Here is a 27077-nt window from a genome sequence, read left to right on the forward strand (position 1 = left end):
CATGAATGGTTGCTGGAGTAAATGCAAATTGCCATTATAAAACCTGATGCAGTAGACTTTGTAAAAATTAACATTTGTATCATTCTCAAAACTTATGGCCATGACTGTACACTCCCATACAATTAAATGGAGTGTCTGCACGCATGTCGCTCCACCTATTAGTAATAACAGGACCTCTGTTCACCAAATTCCTGGGGGTATCCACAGCCAAACCCTCACTAATCCACTTGTTACCCCTTTCCTGTGGATAGGGGATTATTTAAAAACCAGGTAAAACCCCTTTAACGTGGAAGACACCACTTTACTCTTGGGAACAATAGGAGTCTGGACCTTCTGCCCTATAGGGTACATGCGCACATCCGCTGACAGAGATGTGTTCTGTGAGCCGCAAGATGGGAAGAGAGGGGAAGGGTAAGTGCTGCTCCCCCTCCCCTCTCCTTAGCTACATGAGCGGACACAAATCATGGCAAGAATAGGACCTTCCCTATCTTTTGAGGAGCGGCAGAACGTCTCGGACAAAGTGCTCACCACACTGTGTCTGTGCTTAGTGCACATCTATTGTGGCTGTGAGCTAGCCACTGTATTTGCAGCTAGCCATCTCACGGCTCAGTGTGTGCCTCATAGGTATGTCCTCCTAGCTGGTTAGGAACACTCATTCAAGTTGACATGGTGACAAGAATTAGCCTAAATGAGTGTTTAAGATTAGGAGATAACAGAGTTATCTCAATGCCTGAACATGTTACTTTAATGAACACTTCAAAATTTTTAGGAAAATCTATTTTAAAAATTATTTTTGGTCCATTATAGATGAGATAATACAAAACTGACTCCAATATGTTTAAGTGTGCAAGTATTTTAAAGACTATGTAGAGGTGAAGGAAGCATACAGAAGAAGTGGATGGAAATGGGTGTCCTTTATTGTATGGAGAACAGTGGGTATATGGATCAGCTACTATGGCGGTACGCCTCCACCTTTCCAGTGATACAAATATGACCACTCCTGTGTATACCATCTCTGATAACATCCCCTCCTTATGTGATTATGGCACAATGAGCCAAAATGGTAATGTGTTACACCCCATGGTCTTCAGTGAATGCATTGGTATTATGATCGAGGGTGTACATTGAGCTATTTTCTTGATATCTAAAGGCAACTTCTGTTTTACAGAATTTTGAAAACTCACACAAAAAACAAAACAATAAAATGTAATACTAAAGCACACACTTACCCCCTCTGGATCACCATACACATTGGGGTTTTACATTCGAAGAGTGGACACTCTTGAGCTTCTGGGCTGTAGTCTCCGGACAATAACATGTCCAGGCACTGAACGTGGCCTCCATAAACTGCAGAATATACTGGACTCACTTGATCCCTCCCAGTATTGTGCACACGTTCTGTGACAGACATAAGCATTTCCAGAACCCTATGGAGATCATAAGGGTACAAATATATTCCAGTGGTCAGTATAGTCAGTGGAGTACAAAGCACTTGAGGCTAATGGATCACTGTTGGATATATAATACACTACCCACTTTCCAAATATGTTAGCTAAAACGGCATTGCAATTGTATATAATTTCTACATATGTCTATAAAGTATGTCATATGAATGTGATCTCATGAAACATAGAGCCCCCTCCCCTCTGACTACGACAACTTCAATGAGTTCTGTAACATTCTAATTATCTATGTAAACCTACAAAATCCGTTCCAAACAGAAACAAAGATAATACTGAGTATTTCCTACATCACATTACTAAAAGGTAGCTCTCGTTTAGCCTGGTGTTTACATTTCTCCGGTTTTATTAGCTCATCTGCATAACCCAAACGCATTTTGTATATCTTGCCAAAAAATTAAAATCGAATCCTTCCATCATTAAATACCTATTAGCGTCTTACAACACATGCGCCCGTTACTGCACCCCGAATGATTCCGATCTATTAAAAGATATTTAGTCGGAACGTAGCCGAAATTACAATTTTACAAGAAACAATCAAATTTTCTAATTACCTTATGTGATTACTAAACTCTTTAATTAAACCCAAATATTAGACAACTTACTTGCTCTGGCCCATTTGTGCAGCTGCGTGTATGGGCAACTGCCAGCCATCATCATTGCAGTAAAGATTTGGATCGGCTCCCGTAGACAGTAACAGCTCTGCACATTTCTCGTGGCCTTCCTGAGCCGCGATGAATAATGGAGTCGCCTTGTCCTTGGCTTGGCAGTTGACATCAGCACCTGACACATTATACGGCGGTTAATAGAAAGGCATTTGGAAATCTTTCGCGAGCAAAAAAATTAGCTTGATGAACAAATATTGCTGTTTTAATGAAGCCGCCATGCTCAGCATATGGCCACATCAATTTTATTTTCACTTAAAGCAGATTTACTTTATTTACTGAACTGCAATATACTCGGGAAGTAAAGACAAGCGCAATAACCAAGTAATGGATGCTACACGCATCTACAATGTGTCCTGAAGGAACCGTGCCGGGGGTTTTGTTGATTTTGAACATTTACAATACTAGAATATTTTATACCCATAAACATATAGTCAAATTAAAAAGTTGACCCTTTACCGTTTCTCACATTCCAAAAGCTGTACATTTTTCTTTAAAACAGAGGGCTTACTTTTTGCGGGACAAATTATACTTTCTAGTGGCACCAATTCATAGATGAAGCATTTTCGTGCAGGCTTTGTTTTTATGGCTGTCACACTGAGGTCTAAATGAGATATGCTGTTTATTCTTTTGTTCAATACAATACCAAATTTAGATTAAGATTAATTAGATTAGAATAAAAATACTAAAAAGAAATCTACCATCAGGCATGATAACCCACACTCATAAATCCCGGCACCGTGACTGTGGTAATCTTAGATTTCTCATCTCATGGCCTCCTTCTTAAAATCAACTTTTAAATTTATGCTAATGAGTCAGAAGGGCTCTGAGGGCGTTACCAGAACCCTTCTGTGCTCTAGTTTCATAGGCTATTACACTGTAGGAGATTACTGCAGGCAGAGGGAGGAGGGAAGTGCTGACAGAGGAGGGCAAGACCTGCTCCTGCACAGTGTAACAGCCTGTGACGCTGCAGCATGGAGGAGATCTGGTAACACTTCCAGAGCCCTTCTGGCTCATTAGCATAACATTAAAGATTGATTTTGGAAGGAAGTAGACCCATGGATAACAAACATAAGAAGATTACCACAGTCACGGTGCCTAGATCTATGAGTAAGTGTCCCTGGTTTATTAGGATGGATTTTGAATGTAAATTTTCTGTAATTTATGTAAGGCGCATATTTTCATGGGACTAGCTGACTTTTCAGTCTTATCCTTTTGAGAGGTGTGAGGCCCTTTGATAATTGTTTTCATTTAAAGTTTATCAAGGTAATGAAAAAGAAGAGGCATTTTGGAATAGTCAGTGGCCCACACTTACTAAAAACAGTGCAGTGTGTACTATGTGCAGTGCCCTTTGTATAGTGCAGGGGCACCAGATTTAGGAATTGTGACACACGTTCTTCATGAATTTGGCGCCCCGTGCACTGCTCCTACAGAGGGCACCAACTTTCTTTTTGGTGCACCTTTAACATGGGGTGTGTGACACATTTCTGTCAAACTTTGCATGATAAATGTGGCGCACAGTCCGACTGAGCACCAGAATGCCAATTCAAGTGACCAAATTTGTGTTGTGTGAAGAATTGTGCAGCCGAAATACAAAAGGGTCGCGAACGACACATATGTGGGACGGACACTTCTTAAACACATGTGCAAACAGTATGCACTGAAAAGAATGTGCAAAGTTTGACAGTAAACTAGTTCAAGGACCTCCATAAATGTGCCCCAATGGGGCAGATTTACTTACCCGGTCCATTCACGATCCAGTGGCGCGTTCTCTGCAGTGGATTCGAGTCTTCCGGCAATTCACTAAGGCAGTTCCTCCGACGTCCACCAGGTGTCTCTGCTGCGCTGAAGTCCGCAGAGGTCCGCCGGAGTTCACGATCTGTTGCTGGGTGCAGGTAAGCGCGTGTCCAGCGACCCTTTTTTTTTTAAAAAATGCGGCAGTTTTTCCAAATCTGTCGGGTTTTCGTTCGGCCACGCCCCTGATTTCCATCGGGTGCACGCCGGCGCCGATGCGCCACAACCCGATCACGTGTGCCAAAAACCCGGGGCAATTCTTAGATGAAAATAAACCCTGGAACACAACCCATTTTGCTTAAACTCTACAAGTAATCGGACATCATAAAATTCAGAATCCTCATCTTTTAGGCAGTATTGAGGGCAATAACAAAGGTCATATACTCCCCTCGAGCTCCTGCCCCGGTTTACACAGACAACCCATTTATTTAAATAGGCAATGTGTAATACCTCATTTCTCCTGTGGAGGAGCTACAGGTAAATTGAACACTTACTGCCAAGCTTTCCCTATAAATAGGCTATCTTTAGGGTTTTTAAAGCGACACTTGTTAATTAGGGTAGGGATTACCCGCAGGGTTAAAAGGCTTTGCCTATGAAAGAAAGTTCTCAAATTTTAATCCCCTAGTGATGTTTACACAATAAAGATCATTTTTAACCCCTTACTTTACAATGTGACTCAGTTTTATTGCGGTTTTTGCTCCTATCACTCAGTGGCGGGGACTCTGTAATCGGATGCTTCACGATTCCTCTGTGCTATGAGATGTTGTGTGCTGACAATGTGCTTAGATTATCAGGGTACAGGATTTAACTAAACTTTCTTTTAGCTTCTGAACATTCAACTAGTATCTGACACATAGAAAAAGAGATGAGACAGATTAGAGATGAGACATATCAGTCATGAGATGAATAGAAGACACAATGACACACTCAGCTCTATTACCTCACCTAATCAATAAAACACAGCCAACACTGCTATGTTCCCCCCTCGCCTCAGATCAAGAGCTTATCTTGTCTGTAGAGTTGCTGCTGTCTCCTTTGCACACTGCTAATGGATGGGAAGTGCCTCTGTCTCTAGCGATTTCTGCCTCCTACCCTCCCCCGGCTCCTGCAATACAAGATAAGCAAGAGGAATCTGCCCCGCCATAGTCATGAATTTATGGTCGTATCCAGGGACAACGAAAATATAAACACCAGGACTGATAGAGACTGATAGAGACATGTTGCTGTACTTGTTAATAACATTGTATTAGAGAATGTGTTATTTTGTTATCCTGAATCTTGTTTTCGTGAGAATACCCCTTTAAGGTCCTGTTATGACTTATATTAGTTGCAAAAAACATCACATAAAGTTTGTCTTTATTATGTGGTATATGGTAAAAATGACATCCAGTTGTTAATTGATTCATAGATTTCTAGAAGGACTTTCCAATTAAGAGTCCATGAAGGACATTGATCATATTCCGGCACTTCATGGACTGGTGTATGATGTAAGCCCCACCCACAATGTAAGCTCCAGCCTTCTGCGCTATTACCTGCGACCATTCAGACCTGACCGATCACGAGTGTACAGGCACAGGGCAAGAACACTATGTGCCGGTCTTCTCCATCACCATGACCATGACATATTTTTATTTGCTTTAGCAGCAGCTGCCTGGCTCCGGCCACTAAAATTTTACCATCCACCAATACCTTCAAGTCCTTTTCAGCTCCAGTTTTTCCAAGTAATTGACTGTTTAGAACATAATTATACTTTTTGTTTCCAAGTGCGTATCATTACATTTATCTATTTTAAACCTGCCTAAGGGCAGAACTATGTCTTTATCATGAGAATCTATTCCTCTCGATACATCCCATTATTTTATTTGCTTTAGCAGCAGCCGCCTGGCTCTGGTCACTAAAATTAAGTTTACCATCCACCAATACGCCCGAGTCCTTTTCAGCTCCAGTTTTACTAAGTAATTGACCGTTTAGAACATAATTATACTTTTTGTTTCCATGGCCCAAGTGCATAACTTTATATTTATCTACATTAAACCTCATCAACCATTTCTCTGCCCACTCCTCAAGCTTCCACAATTCCCTTTGTAATGCTAAACTATCGACCTCAGTATTTATTACTTTACACAGCTTAGTATCATCTGCAAATATTGAAACTTGACTGTGTAAACCCACCACAAGGTCATTAATAAAAATATTAAAAAGTAGTGGCCCCAACCCTGACCCCTGTGGCCTCCACTGGTAACATCAACTCAGTCTGAGATTTGCAATACTAGGGTATATACAACAAGAGATGAGCAAATCTATTTGTCCTTTCTGTGCAAATCTAGCTCTTTTCAGGCACAGAATAAAATCTGAATATTTTTTTAATTTGTTTCGGACAAATCTGTAAATGGAAATCCAATAGATCCGTTAACATTTATTTCAATGGACTTTTGATGGTTTCTGTTAGGCTCCAACCACACATTCATTTACGGCGGCCGTGAGCCAGCCACACTGCATTTTCTCCAAACACGATGTGGTGAGAAGACTATGGGGCAGATTTACTTACCCGGTCCATTGGCGATCCAGCGGCGCATTCTCTGCGGTGGATCTGGGTCAGGCCGGGATTCACTAAGGCAGTTCCTCCGACGTCCACTAGATGTCGCTGATGTTCACCGTCCTATCGTGGGTGAAGGTAAGCGCGTGTCAAGCGACATTTTTTTTAAAAAAAATGCGGCGGTTTTTCCGAATCCGTCAGGTTTTTTTTACTGCCACGCCCCCCGATTTCCGTCTCGTGCATGCCGGCGCCGATGCGCCACAATCCGATCGCGTGCGCCAAAATTCCGGGGCAATTCAGGAAAATTCGGCGCAAATCGGAAATATTCGGGTAACACGTTGGGAGAACGCGAATCGGGCCTATTCCTGCGCCGATTTGCGGCCACATATTTCTCTATGGAGAGGGAAGGGGTGAGGAGCACTCACCTTAACCCTCTCCATTCAGCTTGCGGCTCACGACTCCTGTTTGTTCACATGGAAGTGTGAGTGGAGCCTTACTGTCCGTTTGCGCCACGTCAGTTAGGCTTCCGTTATTAACGCTGTATTGAAAAATTCAAATTAAAAAATTTGTTTAAAAAAAAAAAAAAAAACCCGGAAAGGACCTTTTTATAAAAAAAATCGTGCTCAAGATAACCAATTGTATACCAATTTACAAGACAGTTTGGAACCGAAAAAAAGATTCAAACCCAAATTGAATATTATGAAAAATTGGGGGAAGCAGATCTTGAATTATTCACTCATCTCTATCCACAACCTATGAATAATAGATGTCACCATTATCAGATCATTTCAGCTCTGCTACATCAGTGATTTATGTGGTGATTAGTGACAAAATAAGAGCAGAAATCCACTTCTTTATTTCCAGAGCTTCTTGGAAACATGACATTGCCGAGCTCCAGCTGCGGTTATGGTTCATGCTTGCCGAAAAATCTAATATAGAGGAAAATGTCCCATGGGCATATGATCCACCACATACTGGGTTCTCCGAGTAGTCTGCAGCGCTGTATGGGGTTTGGTGCCATCAGTACGATTACCGGCGTGTGAAAGGATTTCTCCTTTAATATCAATGACGTCCTTCTTATTTCTACATATATAGAAGGAGCAGAAGTTTAGGAACATCGGGATCCGGCACAAAGCGGCGCGTGCACAGCAGCATTTTAATGTGATGGTGGAATCAGCTCTTTTTAATCTTCTGATAAATGATGGATGATGTGGAGCGGAGCCGGAAAGTGCAGCATATGTGGAGGGGAGGGGGGGGGCTGCTAGTATGATTGAAAAGACTTTCCGCAGCAGCTCTGCATCTGGAGGAGCTAATGCAGAGCCTACAGAAATGATGCTGCCTGCATTCAGATAAGAGATGATGCATTATACAGGGATCTCCGGGAGGCCGTGCCGAGGATTTCAGCGTGTATGTCGCTATGGGGCTCATTTACTAAGGGCCCCGCGGACCGCACTTTCGTCAGACATCCCGTCGTTTTCCGGTTTGCGGCGCTGGGACAGGGATTTAAAAGGGTTTTTTTTCCGCGCACGTGATCGGATTTTGGCACAATCACGCCGATTTTCATGCGACACAAATCGGGCTGTCGGATGATCCAACGGATTCGGACAAAGCGTGGGATTTAAATTAAAAATGGCGTCGCAACCCATGCACTTACATGCACCGGGAAGAAGAAGGTGAACTCCGGTGGACCTGAGCGGGGAAGCGACACATGCAGGATATTGGGCGCACGATCTTCATGAATCGCGGCAAAGTTCATCCTCGTCGGACAGTCCGGATCGGGCAGGGACCGGGTAAGTAAATGTGCCCCTATATGTCCATTACTATTCCTGGAAATGGGAATACGTGCAAAACCAAGCAATACAATGACAAGAAATGCAGCATGGAGTCTGTATAAGGAGGTTTATATACAAGTGTATGACAAAGGCAGGGCTCCCCTTCATGACATAAGGGACAAGGACTCTGGGGACAAAAAAATTTTTAGGAACTATTACAGATCAACTATTAAAAGGAATCTGCCATCAAAATCCATCATGATAAACCATGGACACTTCCTCATAGATCCAGGCACCGTGACTGTGAAATATCACTGATCACATCAATCCCGGGATTTCCCCATCTTCAGTTAGTAACCAGCACATTTTGGCACTCGCTGATCAATGTAACCAGCTTTTAAGACTTCAAAATATCTGGAACCCACACAGATCACAACAATGTCCAGTCAAAATCATGATAAACCAGAGGCATTTACTCATTGATCCAGGCACTGTGACTGTAGGAATCTTCTTATATTTGTTATCCATGGCCTCCTTTCTTCTAAAATCAACTTTTATAATTAATGTCAATGATCCAGAGCTCCTCTGTGCTTCAGCTTCACAGGCTGCTACAATGTGCAAAAAGCACTACTCCCTCTGTGTGCCAAAACTTCCTCTGCTGTAGTGACATTACATCAGGCAGCGGCAGGAGGCAATTTTTGAGAGAGCAGGTGGAAGACAGTGTAACAGTTTGTGAAGTTACAGCACAGAAGGGGGACTGGTAAAGCCCCCAGAGCCCTTCTGGCTCATAAGTATAATTAAAAAATTGATTTTAGAAGGAAGGAGGAGGTGCATAATAAATATTAGAAGATTACCACAGTCACTGCGCCTAGGTGAGTATCATGCTCAATTTTTGTGGTAGATTTACTTTATTAAGACTTTTCTGTGTTAAACATATTGGTAACATATCCATAGAATAGGTATCAATTTTTATCCAGAATGGGGGATCAATGTCTGATCAATCTCTGATTGCCAGGACAACTCCCCCCCCCCCCTTCTGCAAGTGTGTATTGATCCTGAGTTTTAGCTTTGGCTGTGCCAAAAATCCCATTGAAGTCAATAGAGCACAACTGACTGCTAGAAGACCCCCAGTGCAGCGCAGGTTACACCCCTGCGAGTAGAGGCACCTCTATGCATTCTACCCGCACACACGCCATGACGTAATTTGGGGGAGATGGCGTGCGTCATTGGGGCAGATTTATCAAGCAGTCTGAAAGTCAGAATATTTCCAATTGCCCATGGCAACCAATCACAGCTCCCCTTTAAAATATTCATGAGCACTGGTGAAATGAAAGCTGAGCTGTGATTGGTTGCCATGGGCAACTGGAAATATTCTGACTTTCAGACTGCTTGATAAATCTGCCCCATTGTGTGTGCAGGCATAAAGCATAGACGTGCCTCTGCCCGCACTGCCATGAAGCCGGAGATGCATGGAGTAGAAGAGGATGCTGGGGGTGAGTGCCAAAAGGTAGGTATATAAATTCATTTTTTTTATACACTTGACTTAAAGCCGAGTTATGTTTTTTCAACACATTTTCTGTGATGAAAAGCTCTTATACTTGAGTTCATACAATATAAAAATGATTGAATAAAAGAGGTTTAAAAAAAAAAAAAAAGAAAGTCCAGCTACAATCCTAGACTATAAATACATTTTCACATTCCTGCTACTAGCAACAACACACAGGAAAGTTACACAGATCTCCAGGGGGAATACCTAACACAAGCTGCAGACTTGTATGGTCAAAACTACTGGCAGACCCCCTCTCAAAACATTTCCCCCCATTCAACTATAAAACAATTGTTCACATTTTACATAATTTTTTTTTTAAATTTTACATAGGAAGGATAGTAGATAGGATTCCAATTGAAACCTGTATTAAAAGAAATTAGCAAACTACAGGCGGTCCACTACTTAAGAACACCCGACTTACATACGACCCCTAGTTACAAACGGACCTCTGGATATTGGTAATTTACTGTACTTTAGCCCGAGGCTACAATAATCATCTATAACAGATATCACAGGTGTCTGTAATGAAGCTTTAGTGTTACTCCTGGTTCTTATGACAACCCAACATTTTTCAAATCCAATTGTCACAGAGACCAAAAAAAATTCTGGCTGGGATTACAATGATAAAATATACAGTTCCGACTTACATACAAACTCAACTTAAGAACAAACCTATTAACCCTATCTTGTACGTAACCCGGGGACTGCCTGTACTGCAATAAATTCTATCAATACCGTTCCGGCACGCGTACCCCGGAGCCCATTCTAGGAGTTTATTAATATACAGCCCATAAACTAGGTGAAGAATAGAAAGAGATTCCGTGTCTAGAAAATCGGAACATCTTCCCCTCCTTCCCGCACACAACGTACATTCCGGCTTTTTATTTTCCAGAGGCTTCATAAACTTTACACACGGAAATCAGCAGTCGCCCGCCGCCCGCGTACATCGCATTTGGTGACATATTAAGCGACTTTTAAAAGAAGCCGCTAACAGCCGGTGATTTCCGCTTTCTATCATCGTAAATATTACAGGGAGAAGCCGTAACGTAGTTTCCGTACGGGGAGGTGGGGGGGGATGTAAATGACATAATCAATTTGTATGCAAATATAACAGTTATCAAATAAAGCCGCTTAATCTCTGGACTCGCCTCCAGTCGATGTCAAACACTTAGCGTTATCTTTGTTTGCTTTCGGGCCTGGAATAATGGCGCGGTGGCGGCGGTGCACCGGGAAGGAGGCCAGGTAGTCTCAGCAATGCCGATCAATAAAATACATAGCAATTTCTTGTGTCAACAGAATACGACCGGGGATGTGCAGTCGTGCGCAAATTGCCTAAGAGATTTTCTACAGTACGAGAGGTTTTCGTGTGTCCTCCGTGGTGCTGGGCCAACTGGGCAATTACATGGGCCGACTGGTTCCGAAAAAAACGGGATGGCGTCCCAGTCGTGGCAGAAACATGGGCACTGCGTACAATAGAAAACCTAATTCAGCTTCTCTATAGCTACCGATATTAAGGGGATTAATAAACATAAGGATCTGTACATTAAAAAAAAAAAATTAAAACTTTATTTTAAAAAATTTACAAAAAAAACAAAATCTGACATCAAAATTCGTCATGATAAACCTGGGACACTTACTCATAGATCCAGGCACCGTGACTATTAATCTTCTAATATTTGTTTTAAATGGCCTCCTTCCTTCTAAAATCAAAATGTAAAATTATGCTAAAGAGTCAGAAGGGCTCAGGGGGGTGTTACCAGAGTCCCTACAGGCTGTAAAATTGTGCAGGGAGGATCCCTTGCACTGTGTGCTAAAACTCACTGCTGTCGTGAGATTACAGCTGACAGAGGGAGGGGAAAGTGCTAAGGGACCTGGGGGGGGGGGGGGGATTGATACTTGCTCCTGCCCAGTGTAACAGTTTGTGAAGCTACAGCATGGAGGGGCTCTAGAAATGCCCCCTGACTCTGGTAAGGAGAATATAGATAAAATAATAAAATAATGGTACACTCCCAGCTAGCAGAGATGGTTCAGTTCCTTGAGGGTCATGTGATGCAGTGCTGAAGCATCATGGGATGATAAAAAGAGCACATTAATAGATTGCCGAGCCTAACTTTACGCATAAGATGGGTCAGACGGTGCCAGGCAAATGTGTTAAAATAGCATCTTAGTTCTCACCTCCAGCTCCGGCTACTCCACACCCCAGTAGCCTCTTTAGAAAATTAGCATATTACCCTGATTAAAGTTTAGCGGGGAGTAAAGGATTAGCCCTAAAAATGGCTATCCTTACATACATTAGATGCACCTACCACCGGATCTACCATATTGGGGCACATTTACTTACCCGGTCCATTCGCGATCCAGCGGCGCGTTCTGTGTGGAGGATTCGGGTCTTCCGGAGATTCACCAAGGTAGTTCCTCCGACGTCCACCAGGTGTCGCTGCTGCGCTGAAGTTCATCGGAATGCACTAAAGTTCACCAAGCCGGACCTGGTGCAGGTAAGGGCGTGTCCAGCGACACTATTTTTTTTTAAACGCGGCGGTTTCTCCGAATCTGTCGGGTACAGCCACGCCCCACCCATTTCCATCGCGTGCATGCCGGTGCACCACATTCCGATCGCGTGCGCCAAATACCCGGGGCAATTCAGGGAAAAACGTAAAGATTCGGGTAAATCACCGTAAAAACGTGATTCGGGCCCTTAGTAAATGACCCCCAATAGGTAGATCCTTAGTGGTAGGTTACCTTTAAAATAAGAGCATATACTCACCTATCTTAGGCGTTCCACTTCTGTGCAGCAACACCGGTCACAGCTGACTGTTGTTATACAGAGGTGCAGCATTGAGGTCAGGCACCCGTTACAGCCGGTATCTGCCCCTGTAGTGGGTGCGCGGCTGTCACCACTGAGCCCGTATTACCGGAGCACCGGAGAGACAGGTGTGTATATGCTCTTTATTATTTTAATACCCCTTTCCCCGAGGACCTATATAAAAAAAAAAAAAAAACAACCCTAATCTTGGACAACCCCTTTAAGTACTTTACGTACAATGAATAATTTAGCGGAGAATTTTTTCTATCTATAAAACCTGCTACAAACCGAACCTCAAACCTTCCAGGCTCCTTGTCGCGAATGTGAAAAAATTGCTCCTGCCTTCCAGACCTTGGGTCAAGTGATATTATAAAGGAGATTCATCCTCCAGACGGGCGGCGTGTGAGAATCGCGTGAGCTCGGGACGCGGCAGCAATCGCTTTACTAACCTTTGCTACCAATCACATTTACTATTTGTTCCAGAAAACATTTTTACATTGCGCGTCCTACTTCTCCGACTTTTTATACAGAGATCCGTCTCCTCGCCCCAACATTTTTTATCAATTGTCTTGGTTATTAGAACATTAGGAGAAAAGCACAAGAACCGAGCCCCTATGATGTGGAGGAAGCGCAAGTTATGCAATTTTTAAATTTTTTTTTAAAAAACTTTAAAGAAAATTTACAATCAAAAAGATTGTACTCACCGATCCAGGAACTAGGACTCTTCTTTTATTTGTTCTAAAAATCAACTAGAAGGGCTCCTGGGGGTAGCACCAGAGTGCTGCAGCTTCACGGGCTGTTACACTTTCTCAAGCTCCTTCTCCGCTCTTCCACCCTCCCTCTGCCTTATGTGATCTCACTGCAGTAGAGGAATTTAAGCACACAGTGGCAAGGAAGGGAAGTGTTCATCACAGTGTAACAGCCCATGATGCTAGAACACCCAGGTCTCATTTTAAAAGTTGATTTTAGAAGGAAATAAGCCATGGATAGCAAATATAAGATTACCACAGTCATGTTGCCTGGATCTATGAGTAGGTGTTCCAGATATCCTTCAAGAAAAAGACAATGGGGGCTTGTAACATCAGCGTTTCAGCTGATTTTTAACTGTTTGCACACCACACGCCATTTTGGAGCTGAACGGTTGGCAGAAGGGAGCGTGGCGAATTTACTAAAGTCTCCGCCAGAAAATGGCGAGGACTTCTGAATTGCAGGTAGGTTTGACTTGGTCTAAACATTTTATAAACAGCTGTGAAAAAATGAAAGCCGAGCTCTGATTGGTTGCTTTTGGCAACTAGAACAGTTCAGCTCTCAGACACTTCTGATAAATCTCCCCTATCATGTCAAAATGGCTTATCCTGCTTCAGCTCTTGAGTCGACCTTGTACCCTTTCCCAATCCTCAACGAGAATTGGGGACAGTTTTTTCTCCATCAAAGCCATGTGGTTTTTTTTTAAAATAAAAAACCCATTTAAAAAAATATCTACAAGCAGGACTTGTGCCCCATCTGGATGCAGGTAACTAGCTCGTAGCAGGAGGATCCCCACCAGTTTACAGGCTTCTCCCACTTTGGTGTGTAGGGTTGTCCACCAGGTCTAAACTTGGCCGGAGCCGTCTAGACTTTCAACACTGGCATTCCACCAAAATTGTAGTCCCAAATTTGGTGGTAGCCAGCAGCTGTCTGGTGTGGGTGAATATGGTCAGAATATGGATGACCTTTCTTGAGAACAGGTTCATCAAAAAGATCGCAAAACTGCAAAAAACTTTAACATAGTATGCAGCAAGCTCAGAAGCTCCCCCTAGTGGTAGCCCCGGATAACCAGAATGCTGTTGTTTAAATTTACGTCTGATGAATTTTCCATCAATGAGGGTTCTTCACCATCTAGCAATGGATGGTGGGTCCCGCTATTCCATGATTTGTCACCCATCCGATAGAAATACCTTGCACCTCGGCATTTGATTAAATCTTCTGCTTTACAAGCAAAATTCCATTGAATATTTTCATGCTGCTTGTAATAAATGACACATGATTATCTTACAGTCCTTGCACTGGGTAGAGGGGACGCTCTGACACACGAGTCTACTCCATCCGTCACAATTTTCCATCTCAGGGAAAGTCTGAGACAACTATTAACCTTCTTATCACGGATGGCATCCTGGCATTTCCCAGCGGCTTGATATGATTTCAGCCCTCCTCATTTTACCTTTCATTCTCCATTCTCCTGTTATTACATCTCTGTCTCTTCCCTCTCACACATGAATTGCCTGCCAGCTCTGTCTCATGGATGGTCTCGGCTATACACTTTGTGTTAGTTAAAAAAAAAAAAAAACATCAAAAGTGACAAAAAAAAAAAAAAAATCAGTGTCCTGTGATATCACTGCTTGGGCGACTTCATGGAAATCTCTCAAAGGAAACCGAATCAGCTGCATGGGAAGTACCAGTACAGGCAGTCCCCAGGTTACTGCAAGATAGGGTCCGTAGGTTTGTTCTTAAGTTGAATTTGTATGTAAGTTGAAACTGTATACTTCATCATTTTTTTTTGTCAATTGGAGTTTCAAATTTTTTTGCTGTAATGGGACCAAGGACCATTAATAAAGCTTCATTACAGACGCCTTACAGCTGATTACTGCAGCCTGGGACTATAGTAAACATCCAGAGGTCATATGGAGCAGAAGGGTCCGTCTTTAACTAGGGGTTGTCTGTAAGTCGGGTGTCCTTAAGTAGGGGACCACCTGTGATGGCCCAAATCCATAATGGCTGAGTACATACTGACGCTAGCACATTGGCTATTATCTTCCATCAATAAAATGATAATAATAATAATAATAATAGAAGTCTAACTGTTCTTTTAAGGAAAGGAAATCTACCATCAAAATCCATCATGATAAACCAGGGACACTCACTCAAAAAAACCAGGCACCGTGACTGTGGTAATCTTCTTGTATTTGTTATCCATGGCCTCTTTTCTTCTAAAATCAACTTTTACAATTATGCTTATGAGCTGAAAGGGCTCTGGATGGTGTTCCCAGAGCCCCTCTGTGTTACAGATGCATTAACTATAAAAGTGTGCTCTGGGGGTGTTACACTGTCTCCCACCTCAGCACTTCCTCCACCCCTCAGCCTTATGTAATTTCACACAGCAGGGCGGGGGAAGTGTTCCTGCATAGTGTAACAGTCTGTGAAGCTGCAGTGCGAGGGGCTCTAGCAGCACCCCCAGATTACCTCAGTCACAGTGCCTAAATCTATGAGTAAGTGCCCCTGGATTAACATGCTTGATTTTTATTTCCTTAATATGCATTGATTTCAATGGCTTCCGTTAGTGTCCAGAGGTGGTCATATCTAAGGACAACGCAATCTGATTTCTAAGAGACAGCATGACTACATTTATGGTAAATTATCTTCACACAGGGAAATTTAAAAAATAATCCAAATGAAGACATGTATGTATATATGGCAGATTATACAATTAAATGCCAATGGCCAGACAAAAATACCCCTTTACTATTTGTGTCAAACTGCAGACAGGCCACAGCAGGGAGGGTCCTGCTCCAGCCAGTTGTCATACAGTTAGACATTGGTGAGTGAGAAGGAGAATTCATTTAAAGGAATTTCCTGTCTTACATATACACTAGCTGTATGGCCTTGCAGGTGAGGTGTGCTAAATCATGAGATTGACTTTTCTGTGGTCAGAAAATGCAGCAAAAATCATTAATTTCATTTTTATGCAAATGATAGTATAATGTAGTATACAGCCAGCCTGCCCCCTGTAGTATACAGCCAGCCTGCCCCCTGTAGTATACAGCCAGCCTGCCCCCTGTAGTATACAGCCAGCCTGCCCCCTGTAGTATACAGCCAGCCTGCCCCCTGTAGTATACAGCCAGCCTGCCCCCTGTAGTATACAGCCAGCCAGCCCCCTGTAGTATACAGCCAGCCAGCCCCCTGTAGTATACAGCCAGCCTGCCCCCTGTTGTATAAAGCCAGCCTGCCCACTGTTGTATACAGCCAGCCTGCCCCCTGTAGTATACAGCCAGCCTGCCCCTGTAGTATACAGCCAGCTTGCCCCCTGTAGTATACAGCCAGCCTGCCCCCTGTAGTATAAAGCCAGCCTGCCCCCTGTAGTATACAGCTAGCCTGCCCCCTGTAGTATACAGCTAGCCTGCCCCCTGTAGTATAAAGCCAGCCTGCCCCCTGTAGTATAAAGCCAGCCTGCCCCCTGTAGTATAAAGCCAGCCTGCCCCCTGTAGTATACAGCCAGCCTGCCCCCTGTAGTATACAGCCAGCCTGCCCCCTGTAGTATACAGCCAGCCTGCCCCCTGTAGTATACAGCCAGCCTGCCCCCTGTAGTATACAGCCAGCCCAGCCCCCTGTAGTATACGGCCAGCCAAACCAGCCCCCTGTAGTATACGGCCAGCCAAACCAGCCCCCTGTAGTATACAGCCAGCCAAGCCAGCCCCCTGTAGTATACAGCCAGCCAAGCCAGCCCCCTGTAGTATACAGCCAGCCCAGCCAGCCCCCTGTAGTATACAGCCAGCCCAGTCAGCCCCCTGTAGTATACAGCCAGCCCAGCCAGCCCCCTGTAGTATACAGCCAGTCCCCTGTAGTATACAGTCCCCCCCCTGTAGTATGCATAGAGAGGAGTAGAAGTCCATGGAGGCTGCTATGATTTCATGTGAACAGATAAGCATGGGGTACAGTTTGCTAATCACTATAAATATTGCTGGATACCAGGTAAAATTATAAAGTTGATTTTATGGGGATCTGAGGGAAACAATTTCTAGCTAATAGAAGGATTTCAGTTAGTCAATAGGGCTCTTTGGGAACCTGCATTTGTGAAAAATGCTTCCCTTGAAGATTTAGGTTTTCCTTTTAACACCATTGCAACAAAAAAAAAAAAAAAGTTTCAATATAAGTGGAATACTCCTTTAATTGGTTCAGCCATGCTTTCTACAATCACAGACACAATGGCATTAAATAGCAGGATCGGGGAATGAGTGATGACCTGTCTAGCCACAGAAGCCCAATGCATTTTTTATGAACGTAGAAGAAAAAAAAAAAAACTAAAAAAACTAAACGAATACGTCCGCTTCAGATATGATGCCTAGTGTGGCAACTCTATGTATTTAATGTAAGCCATAAAATATAAATGGCAGCAAGTAGCTGGCAGCTGTGAAAACACGCAGGCCATTTGTGTGGAAGAGGAGGCAAATTAATGATGCATGGTAGAGCCTGAAATATTCATACTGGGGGGGGTGTTACTTTAAGAATTACGACCGGCTACAAAAACTTCCGAGGAATGGCCATTCCTTCTCCATTATACATCTTTATCAATAGGAGATAGGCACCGCTTTACATTACAGCCTCCCGAGGAGCTTCTCACATAGGGCCCTGTAAGGAAGGTATACGGGCATTTCGTTAACGGTTTTAGAAATCATCATTGAGTCGTTTAATGCGGCCACAATAAATGGAAAAGACGAAACGGCTCTGAGCTACATCAAAAACCACACAGAAGCCTAAAAATAATGGAGAAAGACATTGCATGAACTGAAGGAACACTTAAGTACAACTGCTTGGGAACGGGTGTAATACGTAGGAATAGAGCACTTTATTTTATGGCAAAAGTCAAGAATAAGGATCACTAGATCAGCAATTTTAGGATTACCATACTTTTACTCATTGTAGCCAAGTTTTACTTACGAGACATTGGGTTCTTCCTTTAAGACAGGAGTTCTACCCACGAGACTTTGGGCTCATCCCTCCAGACGCCGGGGGCTCATCCCACCAGACGCCGGGGGCTCATCCCACCAGATGCCGGGGGCTCATCCCACCAGGCGCCGGGGGCTAATCCCACCAGACGCTGGGGGCTCATCCCACCAGACGCAGGGGGCTCATCCCACCAGAAGCTGGGCTCATGCCATGAGACACTGGAATCTACCCACAAATCTTTGGGTTCATCCCAAGAAAAACTTGGTTCTTCCCATGTGACTTTGGGGTCTTTCCATGAGGCCTTCTCACAAGACATTTGGGGCCTTTCCACCAAAGAAGGGTTCTTCTAATTTAATGAGGGTCCTTCCCATGAGACAAAAGATCTTCTGATTGAATAAGGCTTATTCCCCTAAGACAAAGCCTTAAAAGCTATATATCTCTCTCTATATATATATATAATTAATAATAAATGCCTAATAACAAGGATAATACTCACAGTCTAACAGGACTGAATGGTAATTATCCAAAGGCCACACTTGATGATCTACTCACCCTGAGACAACAGTAATTCTAAGCTTCCATATTTGCCGTACTGTGCCGCAATAAACAAAGGTGTAATGCCAAAGTCATCTCTGCTCTCCTTATCCACTCCATTCTCCAGAAGCAGCTGCATTAGGTCAGTGCGTTCCTAGAAATACAGAGGCATTAAATGAGATCAAACATAGCAATGTATAAAATCACAGGGTCTAAAAGTAATATAAAAGGAACATAGGCAGGAAAGCCGCCTGATTCATACAGTAGCGGCTTATGATTTATACTCTAAGAAATGTGTCAAACCTTATGCACGTATTGTATTTCAGTTATTAGACAGTTTCTTGTATTTTATATAATATTCTGCCTGTATATTAAAACTATTCCCCTTTCACAATTAAACACCACGTATAACGTCTCCAAATAGAATGTATAATATTTTGCAGCTTACCATAAGTGAAGCCTGATGAAGAGGATTCCACCCCGAACAAGACTGGGGCCCATTAACATTCGCCTTATATCTCAGCAGCAGCTTGACCACGGCATCACATCCGCTCTCCACAGCTGTGTATATAAAAGAGACATGGTCACCTATTCATTTGCTAGAATTTACATCTTTATGCCTTATACAGGCAGTCCCCGGGTTACGTACAAGAGGTTTGTTCTTAAGCTGAATTTGTATGCAAGTCGAAACTGTATATTTTATAATTGTAGATCCGGACAAAAAAAAAAATTTGACATTTGGAGTGTAAACATTTTTTGCTGTAATGGGACCAAGGATTAGCAATAAACCTTCATTACAGATACTTTACAGCTGATCATTGCAGTCTGAGACTATAGTAAAGCATTCAGAGAGCATCACCAGAGGTCAGAGGGGCCTGTCTGTAACTATGGGTTGTCTGTAAGTCGGGTGTCCTTAAGTAGGGGACCGCCTGTACCTTATTCTCATCCAATAAATTAACTCATAGCAAAAGTTCATCTATCATGGAAATGATTATAAAAAGGGAAAGTGACATAAGGTTACATGGTCCAACAAACTGTAAAGGGAACCTGCCAGGAGGTTATTCCATGCTCAATAAAACCTCACATGTGCAGTAAAATGAATGGCCCTCACCATGCGTTCTCTGACCGGCATATGAAAGTTAACAACATTAATTAGTTATAGGGACTGGGCCTCCACACTGACTCCCAATATTCCCAGACAAAGGAGCAAGGTTAGGGTTAAGGTGTACACGCTTTTGGTGGCTACAAATAAAATCCAACAGGTGCTATAGGCACGATGTCATATACACACAACCTATGGAGTTCACATTCCCATGAGGATAGAGTAATCTGGGGAAGAGTTCCTTGGTCATAAAGGTAACTGTCTGACATGGTCAAGATTGAGTTTCTGTAAGTCTATCTATGGATAAGGTTCTTCTTTTTTTTTTATAATTGTATTTTTATTATCATTTTTTCCAAAGAAATTTAACAACAAGGCTAACATGTACATATTTTACAATAAAGTATTTCAAATAACAGTACAACCGAAATACAAGCTTTGTTCCAAAAAAAAAAAAAAAAAAAAAACATTAACAGCCTATATCATCCGTTTGTGTATCAGGACACTAGGCCTGACCATACAGTGTTTTCTTGTGTTTACACCCTTGCCAAGTATGGCCTTACGCCTTATCGGTTGAGGTGGGTTTGGGGGAGGGGGAGGTATCAACAAAAGACAGTCATACAGACTCACCATGACGATAGGTAACAAATGGGTAAGAACAAAAGGGGAGGACCACATCACTCTTCACCTCCCGCTCGTTCCTCTAACCAGTAACGGTCCCACCGTTCCCAGGTCTTGTCGAATAGTGGGATACGATTGTTCAAAGAGGCAGTCAGATACTCCATACTACGCGTTTCCCTCACCCTAGAGAGGAGGTCCATTCGGGAGGGGGGGGCCTGTCTTTTCCAGAATTGCGCTATCAAGCACCTTGCGGCTGTAAGTATATGCAGACACAACTTCGTAGCCATCTTAGCCATGGGTTGGGGGGAGACGTTCAGCAGGTAGTACAGTGGAGAGAGTGGAATGTCCACTGCTACGACCTCCCCGAGGAGAGACTTTACCTCCTGCCAAAAGGGCTGCAACAATGGGCATGTCCAATAGATGTGTTGAAGAGAGCCTCCAATCGAGCCACATCGCCAGCATGTGTCCGGCGTATCAGGAAAGAGCCTGTGTAGCACGGATGGGGTATGATACCACTGCAACATCAATTTGTACTGATTCTCCTTGTGTGTAGCACACAAGGAGGTCTTAGCCGCTCTGTTCCAGATTAGTTGCCATGTATCCTGAGAAATTGGGCTCCCCACTATGCTCTCCCATTTGGCCATGTATGGGTGTGTAATAGGTTCAGCTGCGTTCGGATGTAGTAGGATCATGTAGATGTCGGATATGAGACCCGAAGTGTGGGTGGCGGTTTTGCAGATGTGTTCAAATGTAGTGGGTGTCGAAACCGTTTCAGTGCTGTTCAAAGCCTGTAGAAGGTGCCTAATTCGTATGTAATGAAAGTTTGCTGTTTGCGGGAGATGGAATTTATCCTGCAATGCCGCAAAAGGCAAAATCTTCCTATCTCGATAGTCCACAATGTCTGCAAACCTAAACAACCCCTTCTCGTGCCAGGGTTTAGTTTCCTGCCCTACCCCTGCCTGCTGCATAAGGGGGGTGTGTAAGAAAGATTGCATGGGAGAGCATTTAGAAACCAATGGGAACCTGGCCAGACAAGCTCTCCACAGTTTAATCGTGAAGGAGATGGGGCCTAATTGGGAGTCAGGTAACGCAGGTGCTTCTTTAGGCCAGAGGTAAGAGTTGGGATGGAAAGGGGCCAACCACAGTTTCTCTATCTCCATCCATTTGGAGAATGCTAGCAAAGTGGACCATGCTGGAATGCGCCGCAAATGTGTTGCCCAGTAGTATCTGGTGATATCTGGTACCGATAGGCCCCCCTTCGACTTGTGGGCGACTAGAACAGTCCTAGAGATTCTATGTCTTTTTTTTGCCCAGATAAAGTGCACTATGGATGCTTGCAGAGCCCTCAGAACACCCAGCGGGACAGGGACTGGTAGGGTTTCAAAGAGATAAAGCAGCTTGGGCAGGATGGTCATTTTGACCGCCGCTATTCTACCAAAAAGGGAGAGGGGGAGGCTATTCCAATTGTCGAGCAGAGTCCTTATTTCCCGAAAACTACCGGGAAAGTTCTGCGCATAGAGTGTATTATAAGAGGGGGTCAGTAGTATCCCCAGATATTTTATAGCATCTGCTTTCCAGTTATATCTAAACGCGGTCTTCAGTTGGTCTACCAAGGGTTGGTCAAGGTTAAGGGGCAATGCCTCTGTTTTTGAAGTATTTACTTTATAACCGGAAAGGCGGCCATACTGCTGCAGTCGTGCCTGTAAGTTGGGTAGAGAGATTAAAGGTTGAGTTATCGTTAATAGGATATCATCCGCAAATAAAGACAGTTTGAATTCCTTGTCTCTGACCATAATACCATGGATATTAGGGTCTTGTCGGATGATGGATGCCAAGGGCTCAATACAAAGTATGAACAGGAGAGGAGAAAGCGGACAACCCTGACGGGTACCGTTCCTTATCTGCAGAGGTGGGGAGGACGCATGTGGCAGCTTAATTTCAGCTGTGGGGTTTGAATATAGTCCCCTCAAGGCCTGTAGGAAGGGACCCCTTATTCCCACGTGCTCAAGTACTTGGAACATAAAGGGCCAACTAAGGCGATCAAACGCCTTCTCAGCGTCTAAGCTAAGGATCAGAGCTTGGTCTTTTTGTTTATTGACCACATCTATGAGGTCAATTGTTCTCCTCGTGTTGTCACCACCTTGCCGTCCCGGTACAAAGCCTACCTGATCTTTATGGATTACTTGAGGGATCCACTGTATCAAACGATTGGCCAGCAGTTTTGTAAAAAATTTTAAATCTGCGTTCAGTAATGCAATCGGCCTGTAATTGGCACAATCAGTTGCATCTTTCCCGGGTTTGGGAATAAGAGTAATGTAAGAATGAGTAAAAGTTGTAGGCATAGGTGCACCTTGCAGGAACGCATTAAACACCTTCGTCATACGTGGCAACAACACAGGGGAGAAGGTTTGATAATAAAGATACGTAAGTCCATCTGGACCCGGGGATTTTCCATTGGGCATTCCCTTAATGACCTCCTCAATCTCTTCCGATGTGAACTCTGAGCCGAGTGTCTCTATAGCCTCCGAGGGGATTCCAGGAAGGGGGCAAGAATTCAAAAAATCTACTAGTGACTTTTTCCTAAGGGTCTCGTCCAGGGGCAGGGTGTTTGGCAGGGAATATAATTTTGAGTAGAATTCTTGGAAGCAAGAGGCGATCGCTCTCGGGTCATGTAGTAAATTCCCCCCAGAATCTCGTATAATATGGGGGGTTTGGTGTTCCCTCTTCTCCCTTAGTTGTTTTGCCAGAAGAGAGTGGTGTTTGTTTGCTTGCTCGTAATATCTTTGCCTAGTGAACACCAACAATTTCTCTACCGCTTGCGTCTGGACCTCTCGTAACTGTTCCCTAACCTCAATTAACTGTTGGAGTCTCCTCCTGGTCGGATTAGCTAACAAAGCTGCCTCTTGTTTGGCTATCTGTTTTCTTAACTCCTTTTCTAGATGGGCCCTATTTCTTTTTAGTCTAGCTCCCTGCTCTATACAATGACCGCGGAAGACCGCCTTGTGTGCCTCCCACATCATAGGGATAGAAGGGATGGAATCTTCATTAAACTGGAAATATTCCCTCAATGCTCCAGTCAACTCCTCCTGGATCAGGGGTTTTTTAAGAAGGGACTCATTCAGGCGCCAGTGACATACCCTAGTTGTAGATAAGCCTTCATTAAGTCGTAAAGAAACTGGTGCATGATCTGACCACGATATGTCTCCCACCTCTGCAGTATGCATCATTCACAAGAATTGTATATCTCCAAACCAGTAGTCTATACGGGTATGGGTGCCATGTGGGGCAGAATAGAAGGTAAAAGAACGGTCCCCTGGGTTGCCCACTCTCCATAAATCAAACAGAGCAAATCTCCTGATGACTCTGCGAAAGGCCGCTGAAGTAGTGCTTTGCGATCTGTTGGCGGGAGAGAGGTTGACTGCCAGCCGGTCCATGTTTTCTGAGAAAATAACATTAAAGTCCCCTCCTATCAGTAAAGGTGCCGTTGGGAGTTTAGCTATTTTATTCAGGACTTTGGTGATGAAACGGACCTGCGATGAGTTAGGGGCATATATTTTGCTTAAGAGCACCGGCGAACCGAACATTTTACCCTGCACAATAATAAAGCGACCCATGGGATCTGATGTCACAATGTCAGGCACTATGGGACATGAAGCTGAAAATAAAATCGCCACTCCCGCTTTTTTATTCTCGGTGGACGCCATATAGGATACCGGGTAAAGATGCTTAGCAAAGTTAAAATTCCCCGTCATATCATAGTGCGTCTCCTGCAAAAACACTACATCTGCCCTACTTCTCTTAAGCTCGTTGAGTGTAAGTCGGCGCTTCCGGGCAGAGTTGAGCCCTTTTACATTCAGTGTCAAGAGCTGGACCATGTTGAATGAACCAGCCTAGGTTCCTGATCAAAGTGTCTGGTGCGCTTCTATGTAATATGCAGTAAAACAGGTCCTGGGGGGGGGGGAGGGGGTTGTACGAGTTATGTGTAGCTTACACAATAAGACTCTGGTATGGGAGTGGAGGGGAGTACCAGTGTATATAGGCCTAATGTGTCAGTAGGGGGGGAGAGGACAAGGGGGTTCGACAATGGGGAGACAAAACTTACACACCACAAGACAAACAATTAAAACGAAGAAGAACAAGTCAAAAAGTAATAAGAAAGTAATAGGAAAACAAGGATAAACTCCTAGTTCTATAACCAGGGAGAGGAGAAACCTCCTGACCCTGGTGTAGGTCTACTCAGCCGGTCTACCCCTAAGTCGGGGGAGTATAGTCGGCTGATCTGGAATCACCACCTCCTGTATCAACCCTTGGATAGGGCCAGAGGGCGAGATCCAGCAAGGACCCACCAGTTAGGGGATAACGTGGCGATGGAACCCTTTTGAAGGGTGAGAAATACGTCAGTAATATTTTTTACATTTTCAAATTTTGTGTGATATTATAATTATCTATCCAGAGCTTAACCCCGGTGCCTTAATGCCCATTACTACCTATATAACTAAGGAGGGGATAAATACCCCTAACATATGCAAACATAGGTTAACATAAGCAAACTTAAGCTAACATAAGACCCTCATCAAACCCTCAGATGCGAGAACCACAAAGGATATGTATTCAGCAAGCATTCTCTTCTATTCATAAGAGTCCTGAGACAGGGCTCCGGTTCGTGGTCGTTTTCTCTTTTGTTGCGGTTGGTTCTTGTTTTGCGGTTGGCGCAGTTGAGGGGGGAGACTCCCCCAATCTTCCAGCCGTGGAGTCGGGATGTTCCAAATGGCGCAGAATTCCTGCAGTTCCTCCATTACTGAAAGCGTTGCCGTTATTCCATCTTTGGTGGCAGACAGGGCAAAAGGGAAATTCCAACGGTAGGATATGTCGTTCTCGCGCAGGATATCTAATAATGGCCATAAAATCCGCCTCTTTTGAAGGGTGATCCCAGAAAGATCCTGGTAGAGCTGTATAGCATCCCCATTGAAGACAAAGTTCTTCTTGAATGTGTTGCCGGACCTCCGCCTGACACGTGGTCCTGCTCCGGAGGTGTCCGCGGAGCGGAGAAGGAACCGGGTGAGCGGTGTTTCACCCACTCTTTTTTCTTTGTGGGGTCCTGGTGGCTTCTTTCCCCTTCTGGGGAGCTTTTTGCGCCTAGTGGCCAGGGTAGAACCCCTCCTTTGGGGTTGAATTGGCACCGGGGCTGTGGAGCTCTCTTAATGTGCGGCCATCTCGGTCAGGCTCCAGCCACGCCCCCCCGGATAAGGTTCTTCTTGAGGTTGAAGTTAAAGTAGGTCCGGGAAGAAGCAGGTGAAATCCGGCGGACCTCGGCGCAGCAGCAACACCTGGTGGACATTGGGCGTACCAACTTTAGTGAATGCCGGCAGACCCGAATCCTCGTCGGAGAACGCGCCGCTGGATCGCGACTGGACCGGGTAAGTAAATGTGCCCCATAGTTCTAAGCGGTCACTGGATAGTTGCTTAAAGTCCGGCTTATCGGGAAGAGAGTCACGAGGCTCCTGCCTTTTACTCATTAATGGATCCTGAGTGACAACTTATTATCTGCCTTTATCGCTGTCTGATTGGATCAATAACCTACAAAAGGATTTGGCTTCATACACAAAAACAGCAGAATATCTGTTGTAAATATGTAGAGTTGTAGCTTCTATTTTCCCCAATTTTGGTCTGCTTAAGAAGGGAACGTTTCTGGAGCTAAATGCCTAATCCACTAATACACAACAATAGCCCATATTATTATAATGCAGAACGGAGGTAACCGGGGCCATTTATTACGAGGGTTTGCTAGCATTCAAACTAGCAGAACAACGGGGCCACTTGTCCTAATCGCTGCCATAAATATACAGGAGAGAGGCCATTTACTACACGCCGAAAAGTCACAGCATGCGGGATCCTGGGTAAATAAAGAGCAGGACCGGACGAGGAGAAAAGTAATGCAAGGAAATATCAGGTGCCCCGGTAGAAAACAAAAGTTATCATTTCTGATGCGAGAGCCGTAATCACACAGAATATTTATGTTTTTTCTTATTTAATTTTGTTCCTTTGCAATAAAGCTCTTAAAGTGTAACACAGTCCAAAATATTAAAAGTTACATAGTTAGCGCGGTTGAAAAAAAAAGACCATCAAGTTCAACCAAGGGAGGAAAGGGAAGAGATGTAAAGGAACACAATTCTATATTATAATATAACCACCAATGTTATTTTGATGTAAACAGGCATCTAGACCCTTCTTGAAGCTCTCCGCTGTCCCTGCTGTGACCAGCGCCTGAGGCAGGCTATTCCACAGATTGTCAGTTCTCATAGTAAAAAGCCTTGTCGCCTCTGGAGATCCATTCTTGTTTTCTCCAGATGGAGACCGTGCCCCCATATCTTTTGATTTGATTTAAGCAGGAACAAATTTCCACCTTACTTTAAATAAATGAATCACGCCCACTCTTCTTTTAACATTTCCTCATATCTGAGAAAAAGCACAGCTCCGAATAAATATAGATTTCTAATCACGCTGCTTTGATCTATCTGAAAGAAACGGACCAAGTGATACCATC

General features: G+C 43.9%; 1 protein-coding gene across 2 annotated transcripts in view; it reads right to left on the minus strand.

The window, feature by feature from the left end:
• Positions 1-27077, minus strand: part of ASB3 (ankyrin repeat and SOCS box containing 3) — an 87203-nt gene that overhangs the window by 35424 nt on the left and 24702 nt on the right. For both annotated transcript variants that reach the window (XM_072140355.1, XM_072140356.1), the window contains exons 4-7: positions 19262-19374; positions 18832-18967; positions 2066-2243; positions 1230-1427 (exon numbers count right to left, since the gene is read on the minus strand). In XM_072140355.1, the coding sequence (XP_071996456.1) occupies positions 1230-1427; positions 2066-2243; positions 18832-18967; positions 19262-19374 (625 nt within the window). The remainder of the gene's footprint in view (positions 1-1229; positions 1428-2065; positions 2244-18831; positions 18968-19261; positions 19375-27077) is intronic.

Source organism: Engystomops pustulosus, chromosome 3 (assembly GCF_040894005.1).
Source record: "Engystomops pustulosus chromosome 3, aEngPut4.maternal, whole genome shotgun sequence".
NCBI lineage: Eukaryota > Metazoa > Chordata > Amphibia > Anura > Leptodactylidae > Engystomops > Engystomops pustulosus.